The 15,856-nt window shown below is 31.2% G+C and overlaps 5 protein-coding genes across 5 annotated transcripts; 1 reads left to right on the top strand and 4 right to left on the bottom strand.

The window, feature by feature from the left end:
- Positions 1 to 901: 901 nt before the first annotated feature.
- On the top strand, positions 902 to 4,858 carry LOC145748709 (L-fucose kinase-like). Its single transcript, XM_082564980.1, has one exon. The coding sequence runs from the start codon at positions 1,141 to 1,143 to the stop codon at positions 4,441 to 4,443; it is 3,303 nt and encodes a 1,100-aa protein (XP_082421106.1). The 5' UTR covers positions 902 to 1,140; the 3' UTR covers positions 4,444 to 4,858.
- Positions 4,859 to 4,932: 74 nt separating this feature from the next.
- Positions 4,933 to 7,340, bottom strand: LOC145748725 (bromodomain-containing protein 7-like). Its single transcript, XM_082564981.1, has 3 exons — positions 7,206 to 7,340; positions 5,600 to 6,946; positions 4,933 to 5,340 (listed from the first exon to the last, which is right to left on the bottom strand). The coding sequence occupies exons 1-3, from the start codon at positions 7,330 to 7,332 to the stop codon at positions 5,114 to 5,116; spliced, it is 1,701 nt and encodes a 566-aa protein (XP_082421107.1). The 5' UTR covers positions 7,333 to 7,340; the 3' UTR covers positions 4,933 to 5,113.
- Positions 7,341 to 7,343: 3 nt separating this feature from the next.
- LOC145748741 (ER membrane protein complex subunit 10-like) lies at positions 7,344 to 8,564 on the bottom strand. The gene has a single exon (XM_082564982.1). It carries the CDS (start codon positions 8,316 to 8,318, stop codon positions 7,686 to 7,688), a length of 633 nt encoding a protein of 210 aa, XP_082421108.1. The 5' UTR covers positions 8,319 to 8,564; the 3' UTR covers positions 7,344 to 7,685.
- Positions 8,565 to 8,857: 293 nt separating this feature from the next.
- LOC145743757 (uncharacterized) lies at positions 8,858 to 14,572 on the bottom strand. Its single transcript, XM_082561801.1, has 7 exons — positions 14,415 to 14,572; positions 13,524 to 13,656; positions 13,235 to 13,334; positions 12,936 to 12,992; positions 12,417 to 12,559; positions 10,155 to 10,188; positions 8,858 to 9,435 (listed from the first exon to the last, which is right to left on the bottom strand). Exons 1-7 carry the CDS (start codon positions 14,462 to 14,464, stop codon positions 9,038 to 9,040), a joined length of 915 nt encoding a protein of 304 aa, XP_082417927.1. The 5' UTR covers positions 14,465 to 14,572; the 3' UTR covers positions 8,858 to 9,037.
- Positions 14,488 to 15,572, bottom strand: LOC145743767 (GTP:AMP phosphotransferase AK3, mitochondrial-like). The gene is made up of 2 exons (XM_082561812.1): positions 15,407 to 15,572; positions 14,488 to 15,295 (listed from the first exon to the last, which is right to left on the bottom strand). Exons 1-2 carry the CDS (start codon positions 15,564 to 15,566, stop codon positions 14,886 to 14,888), a joined length of 570 nt encoding a protein of 189 aa, XP_082417938.1. The 5' UTR covers positions 15,567 to 15,572; the 3' UTR covers positions 14,488 to 14,885.
- Between the last annotated feature and the right edge of the window lie 284 nt (positions 15,573 to 15,856).

Here is a 15,856-nt window from a genome sequence, read left to right as displayed (position 1 = left end):
TTAAATAAATCTAGTTATATTTTTAAAATTGGTTTAAATATTAATTTTTTATAAACTAGTTTTTTATAATTTTAGATATAAGTGCACAAGTGGCGTTGTTACACTCTAAATATATTTTTTAATGGTATTTATTCTCGATGTGGGAAGATCGATTTAACGACCTAAACATAGATTAACAATTGTTACCCCGACCCAGTATCGAGTTGTCTTTGGCAGTTAGGAATATTATTGATTATAATTGCCCGATAATTAAGCTGCTGATAAGTTCTGGCTTAGTAGAAGTTGGTAAAATTCATGGAATATTACTCGAGGCAGGAATCACACCCAGGACCCCATGTAGTGAACTCAAGTTTCTAACCACTACTCTTTGTCAGCAATCATTAAACTGCCTAGATTGACCATAAATTTCGACTGTTTTGTCTATACAAAAACATTAATGTCTAAAGAGGTATATAACTTCTTTAAAAAAATGTCAATCATAAAAAGAAAAAAATTGAGGACAAAAAACACGTTGTTGTGCTCGAGTAGTTATCAATAACGACAACGAATCTGATTGGATGACAAAAAGTAGGCGTGTATAATTACTACGTGGCTTGAAATATCAAAACAAAAATTAATATTTGTTTTATTTCTTTTTTATATTTTTAATTTACTGTTATTAAAAAAAGTTAAACTAACAAAGTCTGCCTGTTAGTCTAAATAAAAACGAGCCGGACAAAAGTTATTGACAGACTGTTATTAAAATTAAATGTCAGAAAAGAGAAACAAAAGCTATTTAATAATTTCAAGTTTGTTTTTTTTGTATATATTTTTATTCTCGATGTGGGAAAGTCGAATGCGCGACCTAAACATAGAGTAACATCAGTTACTCCGACCCAGTCTCGAGTTGCCTGTGGCAGTTTGGGATATTATAGATTATAATTGCCCGGTAATTATGCTGCTGACTTAGCAGCTTAGTGATGGCTAAGCAGGAGTTCATGCTGTTTATAGCGTCTTACTCAAAGGCGCTACAGCATAAGATCAGTGGGGATTGAACCCATGATCTTATGTGTAGTGTAGCAAGTGTTCTTACCACTACACTGCCGACATGCAATACGTTAGTACTTACCCTAACTTATTATTTTTTGTTGTTTAGACAAAATGTCAGCTTGTAAATGGACCGCATTAGTTGTCACATGCCGCACAAAATCTTATGCAAAAGCAATTAAAAACGAATTAAAACTTAAACAAAAAGTTGGTTTACTACCAGAGGATCTTCTGTTATTATGTGTAGATGACCCAGTTGATAATATTGGAAGCGGAGGAGCTACTTTAAATGCATTACTTATTGCAACCGAGCATTTATCATTAAAAAAGGGTTTTACAATCGTTACCTCCGACGTTTTACAAAATACTAGAATCTTAATAGTTCATTTGGGTCGTTATTTTCCGTATGACCCTTGTAGAAGAGGTTTTATCTGTCTTCCATTAGTCCCAGAGTCAAGTGAGTTGGAAGGTTTATTCACTAATTTTGAAGCCATATTTTACACAGTTACAAACCAACTAGCCGTCAACTCACCTCCGGGTTTGTGGGTCTGCAGCAGTGATATGGTGTTAAGTGTTCCACAAGATGTTAAACTAAATTGGGATAAATTAAAAGTGGATAACGATGTTTTAAGTATTGCGGTCCCTGCTGACTTAACCTATGCAAAATCTCATGGCGTTTACAAAATTAACTCGGACGATACGGTTTCAAACTTAATCTACAAAGGAACTGAAGAAGAAATACAACAATGCTCTGACAACCAGAACACAGTCCCTCTAGTGACGGGAATTGTGTTTTTCTCGACCTTCGCAGCTGAAAGATTACTAACAACTCATGTTACCCCTCCTTTGAGTGCTTGTACTTACATGGGGATAGACAGTGGAATGGATCCTTTAGGTTTATCATTGTTTTTCGATATCTTGCTCACGATGGTTTCAGGTGTTGACAAAAATGAATTTATTTGCGGTGAACGTTCCGGAACATTTGGCAAGCTCGACGACAATATAAAAGACAAGCAAACAATGGTTCATGCTCGATCGATTTTATGGAAACATCTCCGAGGGATTAACCTCAAAGCAGTCGTAGTCAACGGGGTTCATCGATATCTTGATATATCCAATCCACCTTCGAAATTTTGTTCGATTTTAAAACAAAATAATTATTGCATCACTGGATATAAATCATCAAACAGAGCCCATTGTTATGTCGACAAGGATGCCATTGTTGGTGACAATGTTGTTTTAATTAATTCAATTGTAGAAAAAGGTTGTAAAGTCGGTAATAATTCAACTTTAATTCATTGTCAGTTAACAAGCAATGTTAAAGTAGGTAACAACTGTTATATCTATGGATTAAACGAGGAAAATTGCATCAAAATTATGGGTAAAAGTATCCCAGACAATTGCAGTTTAATTGGGATGATAAGTGGTGTAAGTGACAAAACAAACACTCGATTGTTCACAACAATGAGAGATGGGGATGAAGCCTTTCAGGTGAAAGAAGCAAAAGATATGAGGGAACGATGCCAGTTTATAAGTCAAGTTTTAAACAATTCTAACTCACTTCCAGCTGGGTACAAGAACGTGTTAGTCAACCAACAAGATAAAGAAATAAAGACTTCGTATTTTATGGCAAAGTTATTCCCCCTTTTCCATCCTAACTTAAGGGAAAGTATTAAAGATAGTTTGATGCTGTTGGAGGATAAACTATCAGCTGATGATTATTTATATTGGTCAGAAAGTTGGCGAACGTCGTTTTGTGAACTTCTTGAGAATGTCAACGTTGCAGAAGAGTTTAATTATCGCAACAAAATTTACTTAATCGTTGCAGCCAAAAAAATTAAAGATATTTTGTTCCAGAATGTCGCAATCAATCTTCTGCCCTTCTTTAAAATGTTTGTTGCTACCGGCAACCATAATGATGTATTAAAGTTGCTCGATGATATCGCCGTGACAGCAGTCGACCATGACGACAAGATGAAGCAAAGGCCTGATATCTCAGCGAGAGCATTTGCGTGTATCGCCGATGTTTTAGGATTCATGGCAAACGACGAAGCAGGATTAAGAAGTGGACCCTCTGCTAACAAGGAATGGAAAGAATCCCTGAAGTTATTGGAGAGTGGTGACCTTAAAAATGGGGTCGCAATGCTTGCTAAAGTTCGTGAAAAATGGATTGGAAACCCTGATGACATCATCAGAGCATCGAGGCATTATGAGGGCGCTGAACAAATTTTAATTCGGCACGCTGTGATGAGTGTTTCATATTACATAAAAAGTGTTTCTTGCCACAAGTTTGATGAAAGTTGTTGGTATTGCGCTGAATGTCCGGCCAGGATCGACATTTCAGGAGGTTGGACCGATACCCCGCCTGTTTGTTATGAATATGGGGGCTCGGTTGTCAATGCTGCGATCCTATTGAACGGAAAACGACCAATCGGGGCAAGAATTCGAAAGATTGAAGACCCAGTGTTGATGTTGAAGCTTTTAGGTGATACTGAGAGTGAGACGCAAACTATTATTTGCTCCGAACTCGATCATTTGAGGGATTATTGCAACCCACGATCGCCCGGTGCTTTGTTGAAAGTTTGCTTTGTTTTTGCTGAAATTGTTGACCTTAAATCAACTAAAACCCTTAAAGAACAACTTTTGGAGAAGTTTAATGGTGGATTCGAACTCCAGACCTACTCTAGAGTGCCACAAGGCTCTGGTTTAGGTACAAGCAGCATATTGGCCGGCGCTTTAATGTCAGTTGTCCTCCGAGCAGGTGAAAAAATTGTGGATTTTGACTCATTGATTCACTCGGTCCTCTTAGTTGAACAAATGTTGACAACAGGCGGGGGATGGCAGGACCAAGTCGGGGGGGTCGTTGGGGGGATTAAAATAGCTCGGTCCAAGGTTGGGTTACCCTTGAGAGTTGACACTGAAGCCCTAGTTGTATCTGACGAGTTTTTTGAGAAGTTTACATCCCATTTGAAGTTAATTTACACCGGAAAAACGAGACTTGCTCGAAATTTACTCCAAAATGTTCTGCGGAACTGGTACACAAAGCGACCCGATATTTTAAACAATTGCAAACATTTGAAGGAAAACGCTGAAGAATGTGCCGAGGCATTTAAGCGTGAAGACCTTGCTGCCATCGGCGACCACATTAATCGTTATTGGCAACAGAAAAAGCTCATGGCAACGGGATGTGAGCCTGATTTGTGTGCTCGAATGATGGAGAAGTTGCGGCCGTTTGCTCATGGGTTGTCACTAGGAGGGGCCGGAGGTGGGGGGTTTATTTACATGATCACCAAGGAGGTGATGACCACCGACGATTTATTGGTGCTGTTGAGCGAGGTCGAGGGGGCAAATGTAGCAGTTGTTTATGATGTCAGAGTCGATCGATTAGGAATGGTCATCAACAAAATTCCAATTTAAGTTTTCAAAATTTTAAATTTTGATAAAAATAAAAGTTTAACATTTTTGTTGTGCGTAGTTTTTTAAAAATAAATTGTTTTTAACATAATGTAGCAATAATTTCTTAATTATTTAGTTTTTATATAGCTTTTAACTATACACAGTGTTATATTACCTGCAGTTTTATATTTGTATTAATAATAATTTTGTATTTATTCTTATGCTTTCAGATTTGGAATTTTGATCATATTTTGGTTTTCATTCCAATTAAATTATTAATTTACAATCAAGCACTTTTTAGTTATCTTCACATTCTAAATTTATTCTTCAAAAAAAAAAAAATGTTTTAACTTGAATTTTTTGTATCTAGTACTGGAGCAAACGCACTTTTATGGTTATTATTATGTTGCTGTTATATTATCTATATGTAGTATTGTAGGTGAAGTTTTTGTATTTATTTTTTCAGTAGGTAATAAATATAAAGTACTAAATGCTTTAAAAAAATATTGGCAGTATTTTTACTAATTTATTATTTTCACTTTGACTTCTTATTGTCATTGTTTTATAGAAAAATTACATTTACTTTAAAATTTACCAATTATTAGGAATTTCGAATTTACCTTATTTATGAAACTTCACGAAACTCCAATTTCATTTAAAAATACAATAATTACTTACAGCAAATAAAATGTTAATTAGTTAAAAGTGAACCAGGGTCGGTATGTTTAACCAACCCAGTCAGCTTTTCCCGTAACTCCCCGGCAATATTTTGTTCGTCCTCGTTTGGTTTTGTTAAATTAGGTTCGTTGTTACCTGGTTTCAAACTCATCCTCTTAAGTTGTTGATTGTGAAGTTGTTGGCACAATTTTCCACTTTCCTGGAGTTGTGAATCAACTGACTGAAGGCTCGGCAGCTGGTCTGGAAAAAAGAGTTTTTTTTTGTAAATAAAATATTGATAAAAGTAAATAGTCAAGACCATCAGAAATATAATTACTCCATTTTCTAATTAATTAAAAAAATATTATTACAGTTTGTCAGATTCCTAAATTTCAATAAAAACAATGTATATAAAATAAAAAAATAAAAAAATTGGAGCTGTTGAATATCTAAATACAGTAAAATTTTTAAATATAACCTAATTGTATTAAAATATAAAATAAAAACTTAATTTTATTGCCTTTCATTTTCTTTTCAATATCATCCAAAAAGTCGACGTTGATTCCTAACTCACTTAAACTTTTCAAAGATTTGAAATCAAACTCCGGGTTTGTCTTCTTATTTTTATTCTCCCTCTTCTTTACAATCTCATTCATGACTTGAGAATGGGCATTATGAGTCACAGTATCCAACATATCACCGACCATTGTTTTAAGTTCTTGGTTGGACCCACTTACAAACTCCTGAAGACTTTGAGCGAATAAATACCCCGTTTCACCCCCATATGCCGACATTAACAAATCAGTCTCAGCCTGGGTTATATTTGATAACCTTGAATCATAACAGGGGGCATTTGACCCAAAGGGCCCGTAACTTAAATACTCGATTGGGGTTAATTTATTTCGTTTGTCCTCTTTTATATCGGGCATTTTATCGATTCCATCCGACAAGGGGTTCAAGATTGAACCCAAATCGGCCTCAATTCTCGAGTTTTCGTTACGATCTGGATTTAAAATATTCAAGAAAGTTCCTCCATCTTGATCACACTCCAAAAAACAAAGTCGAGTTTTAGGTTTTTTGGTCAGAATTTTTTCGTGCGCCATTTCAGCAGCAAAAGTTGCTTCCGTAGCAACCGAGTCTTCATAATCTGCATCAGTAAAACTAATCGCATCTTTGTGCGCTCTAAGATCGATTTCATTTGACAATAAATTTTTAACTTCATCGTCCACAGTCATTTCTGTCTCATTTACATATTCAGGCTCAATTTGGGGGATTTTTTCCTCTACGTCGACCAAGTTTAAAATCTCCTTAATATCGTCTTTAGGAATTTGGTTGTGAAGCGATCGCTTCATTTGAAGAACTTTATCTTTCGACATTAATTTCATTCCTGTCGATCGCATTTTCTTCGAGATTTGATAATAAACTGTATCGGGTTTATTATACAAGCAGCAGTTATCAACCATTAGTTCGAAATCACGTCGAAAATCATTTAAACTGTGGTAGAGATTGGTTAAAATCTTGTTTTTCATCGTGCTGAAATCCATCGGTTCTTCAATCACAGCTGAATAACCCGGCGCAATTAAATCATTCACAGGCCATGCAAACACCTCGTGAACGTCCTTTCTTTCTAATTGTTTAATTAACCCGTGTAACAATCGGTTCAAACAATTCTGTTTTTTCGAGATTTTTCTCGGCGTAAATTGTTTCGGTGATTCGGGATTGATGTTGATGTGGCAAACTGCTTCGGAGGAGCTGGAGTTAAGGTCTTCCGAGGAATTGATCGTCATGTTGATCTTTGATTCCTCTGGACTTTGGATCTGGTAATGTCGTTTCTTTCTCTTGTGAGAAGACTCAGAATAAGGGGAACCTTTAAATTTAAAAAAAATTCAAGAAAGAACGTTTAAGTATGCTTCGATTACTTAATTTAAAACATGACAACTAAGCAATATATACAATTTTAAGTAAGTAAGAAAAAACAAAAAAAAAATAAAAAGTAAACCAATACAATTAATTTGCTTGGTTTAACTTTCTTAAAACAATTAAAAATAACAATTTACTGTTTGAGAAAAAAAATGGTAAAAAAAACTTTTTTAAAAAAGAAAAAAATTTGGTAAACCCAAACTAACCTGGTGTGGCATAATCAGAGTCATACGTTCCTTCTGAACCTCGCTTGAAAACAAGTTTTAACGGAGTTTTATCCGAGTATTCTGCAGTGTGGTGGTGGGACTTCTGTTTCTTGTGTTTTTTACCCATTTTAACTTAAATCTATAATCGGAAAAAATGGTAGAAATTAATAAATTTTTAATTAATATTGTCACCCACTTTTAAAAGGGATTGTGTTAAACAAATAAAACATATTTTGATCCAATTTTAAGTTGTTGTTTTAGCATAAAAATAAACCAATAAATAAAACTTTAAATTGAGAATTACTTATCATATAAATTATAACAATTTTAAGACATTAAAAGAAACAGTAATGTAAGTAAAAATTGAATTTAAAAAAATCAAAATTATAACATTTTCAAAAATTTTTAAAGAGCAGCCATAATTTAAAACAACATATTGGACCTTAAAAAAATGGATATTTTAAATATAATTGTTGATCATTATTGCTGTTGTGATGCATTTGACATCATCATAAAAATAACAATCGGCAGAATATACATCCAATATTTGCCCAGAAACGACTGAGGTTCCTTGGCTTGGATTTCTTTCTTTCTTTGCTCATCTTCTAACTTGATTATAAATCCAGCTGTGTCAGGTACTGGGGCTAAACTTGGAGTAACAATATTTAAACTTGTTTCAAGCTGATTTTCATCATTCAGTGAAAGTTCTGTTTCTGAACACTGGATATTTATTGAAATCAGATTCCCCAAACCATCAGTGTGAATGGTTATTTCATCCTGAAGGTTAGAACTTATTAAATCTCTAGCAAAACAAAAACTGTAAATCCAATCTCGTTTTTCTTCTGCTCGTAAGTTAGATAAAATACGGACTCTATAAAGTTCATTTTTGTTTGATAATTCTTTTAATAATTCTAAATCCGTTTCTGTAAATTGATTTTGTTGAATTTCTGCGTCTTCTCCTTTTAAATTAGGGAAAATTATTTCACCTCGTTTTTGAAATTCGCCGTCCCCGAAAGCATGTTCTATTTCAACTGAATAACCATTACTTCGACATTTTGAAACCGAGATACAATAAATAACAACAAATATTATCTGATTCACCAAATTTTTCATAGCAAAATGTATTTTTTATTCACTTAAATACTAAAACTAAATTTTTAAATTTCGAACTTGAAGCAAAATTTCTTTTACTATCGGTACCTTAGCGTCATCTCGCGGACAACAATAAGCGAACTTGATTATTTTTCTTAACAAAATGTTTATCCTCAAAAATAAACATTTTTTTGTATAAATTTATCTTCGATGTGGAAAAGTCGAATGCGCGACCTAAACATAAAGTAACATCAGTTACTCCGACCCAGTTTTGAGTTGCCTTTGGCAGTTTGGGATATTATAGAGATTAAAATTCCGCGGTAATTAGGCTGCTGATAAAGTATTAGCTCAGCAGGAGTTCATACCATTTATAACACCTTACTCAAGGGCGCTACAGCATAAAGGCAGTGAAGATTGAACCCATGACCTCATGGTTGTGTAGCAAGTGTTCTTCCCACTACACAACGCTGTCGGTTCATTTATTTTTAAATTGTGACTAATTAATTAACGTGTTTTTTTAAATAATGTTCTTAATTAACTCTGTCTAACTTTTAGATTAACACACTTCTGTATTTTAAATTAACCGGCTTTAAATTTCAGCACGAATTTTTTCTTGCTTATGACGTAATAGAACACAATTATTTGGCAGGTTAGTAAATAATTCATGTTAACAAATCTAGAAAAAAAAACTATAAAAAAAAGAACATTTGTAGTACTTAAAAAAAGCTAATTTGCATTTTCTACATAAAGACCTCGTCGTCTTCTTGCGAAGCTAGCTCCGACACGCGGTTGGTATCAACCGTTGAATTATTGTCGGTAGATGGCGTAGCCGAGTTACTGATCGTAAAAATCTTTGAACCTTTCTCGTCCTCTGAACGAAATTTATCGGACGATTCGTCCCCGTATACCATCGGGGGCTCGACGGCAATCTGCGGGAATGTAGCGTTCTTATTCTCGCCGAGACTTCGGTGCGTCGTCGGGGTACGCGAGGGTCTTGGCTTTAGGGAGAAAAATGAATGTTTTTTTGTTCTTTCAGTCGGGGTTTTTGATCTGGTATTGGATTGAATTCTGGATAGTTTTGATGTTTGTTGATAACTCGTGCTTCGTTGGATTGGGGGTTGTCGGTCCTTGCGCTTTCCTAAATTTAATTAATTAGTTAATTAGGTAATTTATTTAAAAAAAAATTAAATACTGGAAAAGTTTGTATTCTTAAATAAAATATAATTTTTTTATTTTAATTAATTAATAAAATAATTAAAAATTTACTGAACTTTTACTAAGTTAATATTTTTACACTTTGAATTTTAATCACTAAAAAAGGATTTTTTTTATGAAAATATTTTTAATTTTCTATGATTAAACATCCTGTAGGCTTTTCTATGCCAAACCTTAATGGTATTTATGCATTGTGAGGTCATAGGTGTTATTATGATGTCACAGAAGTGTCATAACATTCCAGTTTCACTTTAAAGTTAAATCATGAATATTTAATTTCAACTAACTTTAGCTAAAATAACATTTAATTATTTAAGGATAGGTTGACTGGTATGATGTCATAATGGGTGGATTATTTCATCACAGTTTTGTGTAATTAGAGGGCTCTAACAGGATGTTAAAAAGTTTCGATAAAGAATTAAATTTCTGTTAAAGAAATTTTAAAATTAAATCTTTATAAGACGATAAAAAATACACAAAAAATTTTGTTTTAAAAACAAACCAAGCGTAACATAAGTGCTAGACTAAAACTTAATGAACCGTTAACAACTATGACATCACAAAAGGTATTTACAGTCCAGGTTTATGGAGAAAAAACCTTAAATTCTAAGTTTTTAATAAATTTAGCGAACTTTAACTTACCATATTGTTTCCCACTTGCTTCAAGAACTGATTTCTAAAAAAATATATTTAAAATTATTTATTTTTTTAGTTAAAGTATAGGAAGATTTGTTAAATTAAGTTTTTTTTTAGTTAAATTAAGGTTTATTGAACTATTATGAAATTTTAAAGCTAAAATAAAAAATAAAAAAATAACGACGATTTAATTTTAATTTTAAACAATATTTATAATTAATTTTATTAAATACTACATAAAATTAACTTATATTATGTTTATAACTAATTATATTAACAAAACAAGTTGTTTAAAATACAAAGGTCAAACAGTTTAGGTTATACTGTCAAAAAAAAAACTTTAAAAAAAAATTAATTAGTTAAAAAATGACTAATTGGCTGAAAATAAGTGAATCACAACATGAAAAAAAAGCCAAAAATATTTCCAAATTACGTCATATAGAGGTTAACATGGATTAGTGTGATGTCACAATCAACAAGTTGTGATGTCATAAAACCGATTCTTATCTTGTTTTTGTGTTTTAAAGTAACAACCACAAATAATAAACAAAATTTTATCGAAAAATTTTATCAGTAAATAAAAACTTAAATTTTTATAAATTTGTTCGCAGAAAGATTAAATCAAATTAAAATTATAAATTCATAAATTTGCATAAATTTAAATGTTAATAATTATGACAGAATAGCAAAATTTTAAAATAATTTTGTAAATTTGCCTTTTTTTATCGATAAAACAACTTTACTTACTTTAAAATTAAAATTAAAAAAAATTCTACTTATAAATCGCATCATTAAAACCTTAATTTTACTTAAAACCAGTTTTTCTAATACTTAAAACAAACAAAAATTTCGCCGTATATATAAATTTAACATATTTTTATTATCAAATCCAATAATTTTCTGATACTTTTTTACTTAAAATTAAAATCCCCCAAAAAATGATCTATTTTTAAGTTGTTAAAATGAAAACAATTCTAAGAAACACGAGAAAAGTTTTAAAGCCATTTGCTGCAAGGCGTTCGTCACGTAACCACATTAATTGAATTATTTTAAGTTTTAACCAAAAATCTCTTAAAATTTAAAGTATCAAAACCAAAAATTAACGAAAATAATTAACACCTGCATTTTTAACCAGTTATTAGATTGATTAAGGTTATTTAAGCTGCCTAATTTTATTGTAATTACCATTTTTTAACAGTAAATTATATAAAATAAATCCAAAAAAAGGCAATTTAATAAAAATAAACAAAAACAAGTGAATAAAAAACAAAAAAAGAAAGATAATTTAATAAAACTTCAATTATACAACATCACAACTTTTATAAAGTAAACTAAAATTTAAAAAAAACAACGTTCTAATTATGTTTTACAAATTTACACAAAATATCTTCTAAAATAAACAAACAAAAATTGTTTACCGTTTAAATTGCTTATCTAACAACGTGAAAGTATTTGAACTAAGGTAAACTTTAAAATTTATGTTTTTTGTAGCCAATAAACATGACATTAAACATGAGATATTAACATTAAACAACAAATTATCGAGAAAAACAAAAATTTAAAATTTGTTTTTTAATAATTTACTTTTTTTTATTTTATAAATATTTAATTTTAAAGCTGCCACATCTGCAGATAAAAATCTAAAAGGTGTCATCATAATTTGATAATGTCTATGACATCACAACCACTTATTTATGACAAAGTAATAACAATAATTTCTCAACATATATCATTTACCAATTAGGTGTTAACCTTAGTCCAACATTAAGTGTAAATTAAAATCATAATTTTGTTTTTAAATCAAAAAGCCAAAATCTTAAAAATTATTAACCCAAAAACATTCAAATTAGTTTAAAGTCATATATTAGCGATATTTTTTTACTCAAAAGTTAATAAAGTTGGTGTCACTGAACACAAAAATGATTTTAACTTTAAATAATTTTTTTAAAATAAAAACTTCAAACAAAAAAAATAATTTAAATTAATTAAAAAAAAGGGAGCCCTGTTTGTGAGGATGTAGAAAGAAGCTTGTATACATTCACTATGCTACTTAGTACTTTCTACGTCACACGAAAAAATATGGTAACCTGGTTTTTTCCAGTATTTTTGAAAATTAAATAGTCAGTACCACAGGCATCTTTTAAAAGTTATAAAGCCATTTTGTGATTCAGTGTCAACCATACTAACATGCTATATACATCAATTGCAAAACTCTTCAATATAGCATGTTAAAATAAATGCAAAAACTAACACCAAAACCAAACTTACATCTTCACTGGTCGAGTTAAACTTCCTCTTGCTTCTCCATTTAAATCTGTGAAGAGCTGGAAGCGGTGGAGCAACATCACTGTATCTAGGAGGTGGAGGATCGCTCTGGAGGATGTTCTCTATGTCCGGAAGTTGGTAGCTTCCTAGAAGACAAAAAACTTTTTTTATAAACAATTTATTAGTGTTGTCATGACTTAAACATAGAGTAACATCAGTTACTTCGACCCAGTCCCGAGTTGACTTTGTTACTTTGGAATATTATTGATTATAATTGCCCGATAATTAAGCTGCTGATTAAGTGCTGGCCCAGCAGGAGTTTATACCGTTTATAGCGCCTTACTCATGGATGCTACAGCATAAGAGCAGTGGGGGATTGAACCCAGGACCTTATGTAGTGTAGCAAGTGTTCTGACCACTACACCACACTGCCGACTTAAAATTGAATGTATATACAAAAATTTTTTTTAGTTATGAATTTTAAGCCAACTAGATATTTTAACATTTATTAAATAATTGTACCTGCAGTGGTCGGTGTTAAAGGAACCACTTCATGCAATTCACTCAAATCATCCACAGCTAAAAATATATTTAATTTTAGGCTCGGTTTTTACAATAAATTCATTTTTAAGAAATCAAAATTTTCAAATCTAATTTTTAACTTACTTTTAGTATAACTTTATTAACTCAATTTTTACCTTTATTTTATAGAAGTAAAATTAAAATTACACCATTGAAAATAGGTTTCACATAATTTTAAAGTTTCTAATTTAAAATTTAATAATACTATAAAAATATTAATTTTTGAATGTTGAAAATACCGAATGAATTTCTGTCGTTCATCTCAAAGTTGAAACCACAAATACTAAACCTCGACGTTGATCGACAAAATAAATATAAACAACAAATCGCCATACAAAACTAAAACAACAACAACAAAAAATTGCACAACATTTAGTATAAAAATAACTTTAAAAATACACACAAGTTTAAATACAGAATTATTAAAACTTGGGCCAATAAATAAATCGATAAAATAAATTTTAGAATATAAAAACAGAATAACATTTAATTACTTTAAATAAAAAGTAACACAACTTTTAATCTTACCATCATTGCCACAATCATCGCAATTAAAATATAATCAGAAGCTGACCCAATAATTGCCGACTCATTCTCATTTGTCGCTTGATTTTTGCTGGGGAAATTATTGGAGTCTAGGGGGCTTGGGTCAAGGGATAAACTGGAAAAAAAATTTGAACTAATTTTAGTTTGAAAAAATTAACTTTAACAGTGTCAATTTAACCTAAAAATGACTTAACTGTCCAGTGGACAACTTAACAGCTTAGACAATTAAACCCGAAAAGAAATCAACTCAATGACAATTCAAACCCCAAGGGTTTATACTATTAATACAAACATAAAACAAAAGATTCTATTAGGTCAGTTTGTCCAGAATTAAGTTGTCTATAGATTAAATTGACATAAAGCCCGTTTGACTTTTATTAAATAATAGTTACTTAAAATGTAAACAATATAAAACTATTTATAATAACAAAAAATTCGTAAAAAAACAAAGTGTAAATACACATGAAAGGCCAACATATAGAACCTTAGTTATACAGAGTTGAAGTAGTATAGCAGACATTTAATGTTCACACTAATAAAGGGGAAATGTCGAATTAACATAATGTTAAATGCCAGAATTAATCAAAATGCCAAAACATCAAATTTTTTGGATGACAAGCAATATTTAAACCTAATACTATGCAAATCATTTAAAAAGAAATATTGATGACGTTTCATGGTTTGCAACAGTCGGACATTCTAATTTAGTAAACATAAACAAATAATTAAATAAAACTGAACAATTAAAATTTAAAACAAATAATTTAATATTTAATTTTAACTCCAGAATAAAATAAATTAATTACCAAAATTTAACACACCTTTGATTTAATTAACAACTAATTAATTAACTTTTAATTAGAATATATTTACCTTGAATCATTGAACCCATTCCCACTTCGTCTTAATCTTAAACTTTCCATTTACTTATTTTAACTTAAAAACATCTGAAAATATGAATAAGATAAATTTAATATTTCAGTAAAAATAAATCAGTTTTCTAATACATTGTATCATAACTTTGCAACAATTTAAATATACCTTTGTCGTAAAAACAACTTTTTAAACCAATTATGAAATTAAATCCTATTAAAACATGATACAACTCAATTTAAAACTAAATTAATATTATGACATGATAAAATATAAGCCTAATTACCACCTTATAACTTAAGTTAAATCAATTAGAGCAGCATAAGTCATTATTAATAACAAATTAAAATGATTTAAAAACAACAAGATTAAATATTGCAAAAAAAACTAAAAGCAGTTAATTAAAAATTGCAGAAATGTCATAAAACACCTTTAAACTTTAACCTTTTTAAAAATAAAAAAAAATAATTCCTATGCATTAGCAGCTTGGTTTTGTTTCGGCAGCAGCGTTTCCAAAAAATTATAAACTTTCGGCCAAATCACATCTGTTTTATCTCCGCAGTAACTTGAAAGTAAACCCTGATTTTTATAAAACTCGAGCAAAGGAGAAGTTTGGTTCAAATAAGTTTCCAAACGTTTTGTGACTGTTTCTGGTTTATCATCGTCGCGCTGGATTAACTTTTCCCCAGTGATGTCATCAATTTGGGGGATTTTTGGGGGGTTGAACCCATCATTGTAAACCCGACCACTTGGAGCATGGGTCCAGCGACCAGTCAACCGTTCACGGATGACGTCAAAAGGTACGTCAAGATTTATAACTGCGTCAATATTTTCGTGTTCAGATAAAATTTTTGCCTGTTCTAAAGTTCTAGGAAATCCATCTAAAAGCCAATTCGAAGAAATCTTGGTAATTTGAGTTAATAAAAGCTCAACAACAATATCATCAGGCACTAATTTCCCAGCCTTTATAAATCCCTGGGCTTTCAACCCACATTTCGTTTGATCCGCAATTTCCGCCCGGAACAGATCCCCACTTGAAAGATGTTTAATTCTGAAATCCCGGATTATTCTCGACGAAATTGTCCCTTTACCCGATCCCGGCGGGCCCATAATAATCGTATGGATCGCCTTTCTTACGACTGTAAGTCTCATTTTACTTTCAACAACAAAACAAACTTTTTCTACGAAACTTGATACTTTGGTCCGATGCCAATCAACGCTACCTAGCGCTATAACTCGACACTTAATTATCCTCAACTCGACATAATTATAAATAATTAATAAGAGTTAATATCCTAAATTGTTTCATAACTGACAGACTGTAGCCTTTACTATTAGTTATAACGACTTGTTTATCGGCTTTTTTTATCTATATTACCACGTACGCCCGGATAAAACGTTATTTACTTAGTTGGAAAAACAGTAAATTCTTAAAACCGACA

Source organism: Corella eumyota, chromosome 1 (genome assembly GCF_963082875.1).
Source record: "Corella eumyota chromosome 1, kaCorEumy4.1, whole genome shotgun sequence".
Taxonomy (NCBI): domain Eukaryota; kingdom Metazoa; phylum Chordata; class Ascidiacea; order Phlebobranchia; family Corellidae; genus Corella; species Corella eumyota.
Note: the sequence above shows the minus strand (reverse complement) of the source record. Positions and strands in the feature narration are given on the sequence as shown.

What these genes read in the sequence shown, in the direction of transcription:
- LOC145748709 (XM_082564980.1), top strand. Translation starts at nt 1,141, where the DNA reads ATGTCAGCTTGTAAATGGACCGCATTAGTTGTCACATGCCGCACAAAA.
- LOC145748725 (XM_082564981.1), bottom strand. Translation starts at nt 7,332, where the DNA reads ATGGGTAAAAAACACAAGAAACAGAAGTCCCACCACCACACTGCAGAA. An exon ending in CTCTGATTATGCCACACCAG is followed by an intron (nt 6,947 to 7,205) that starts GTTAGTTTGGGT and finishes TTAAATTTAAAG; the next exon opens with GTTCCCCTTATTCTGAGTCT. An exon ending in TATTGAAAAGAAAATGAAAG is followed by an intron (nt 5,341 to 5,599) that starts GCAATAAAATTA and finishes TCTTTTTTCCAG; the next exon opens with ACCAGCTGCCGAGCCTTCAG.
- LOC145748741 (XM_082564982.1), bottom strand. Translation starts at nt 8,318, where the DNA reads ATGAAAAATTTGGTGAATCAGATAATATTTGTTGTTATTTATTGTATC.
- LOC145743757 (XM_082561801.1), bottom strand. Translation starts at nt 14,464, where the DNA reads ATGGAAAGTTTAAGATTAAGACGAAGTGGGAATGGGTTCAATGATTCA. An exon ending in AATGGGTTCAATGATTCAAG is followed by an intron (nt 13,657 to 14,414) that starts GTAAATATATTC and finishes TTTTTTTTCCAG; the next exon opens with TTTATCCCTTGACCCAAGCC. An exon ending in GAACGACAGAAATTCATTCG is followed by an intron (nt 12,993 to 13,234) that starts GTATTTTCAACA and finishes ATATATTTTTAG; the next exon opens with CTGTGGATGATTTGAGTGAA.
- LOC145743767 (XM_082561812.1), bottom strand. Translation starts at nt 15,566, where the DNA reads ATGAGACTTACAGTCGTAAGAAAGGCGATCCATACGATTATTATGGGC. An exon ending in AATTGCGGATCAAACGAAAT is followed by an intron (nt 15,296 to 15,406) that starts GTGGGTTGAAAG and finishes ATTGGCTTTTAG; the next exon opens with ATGGATTTCCTAGAACTTTA.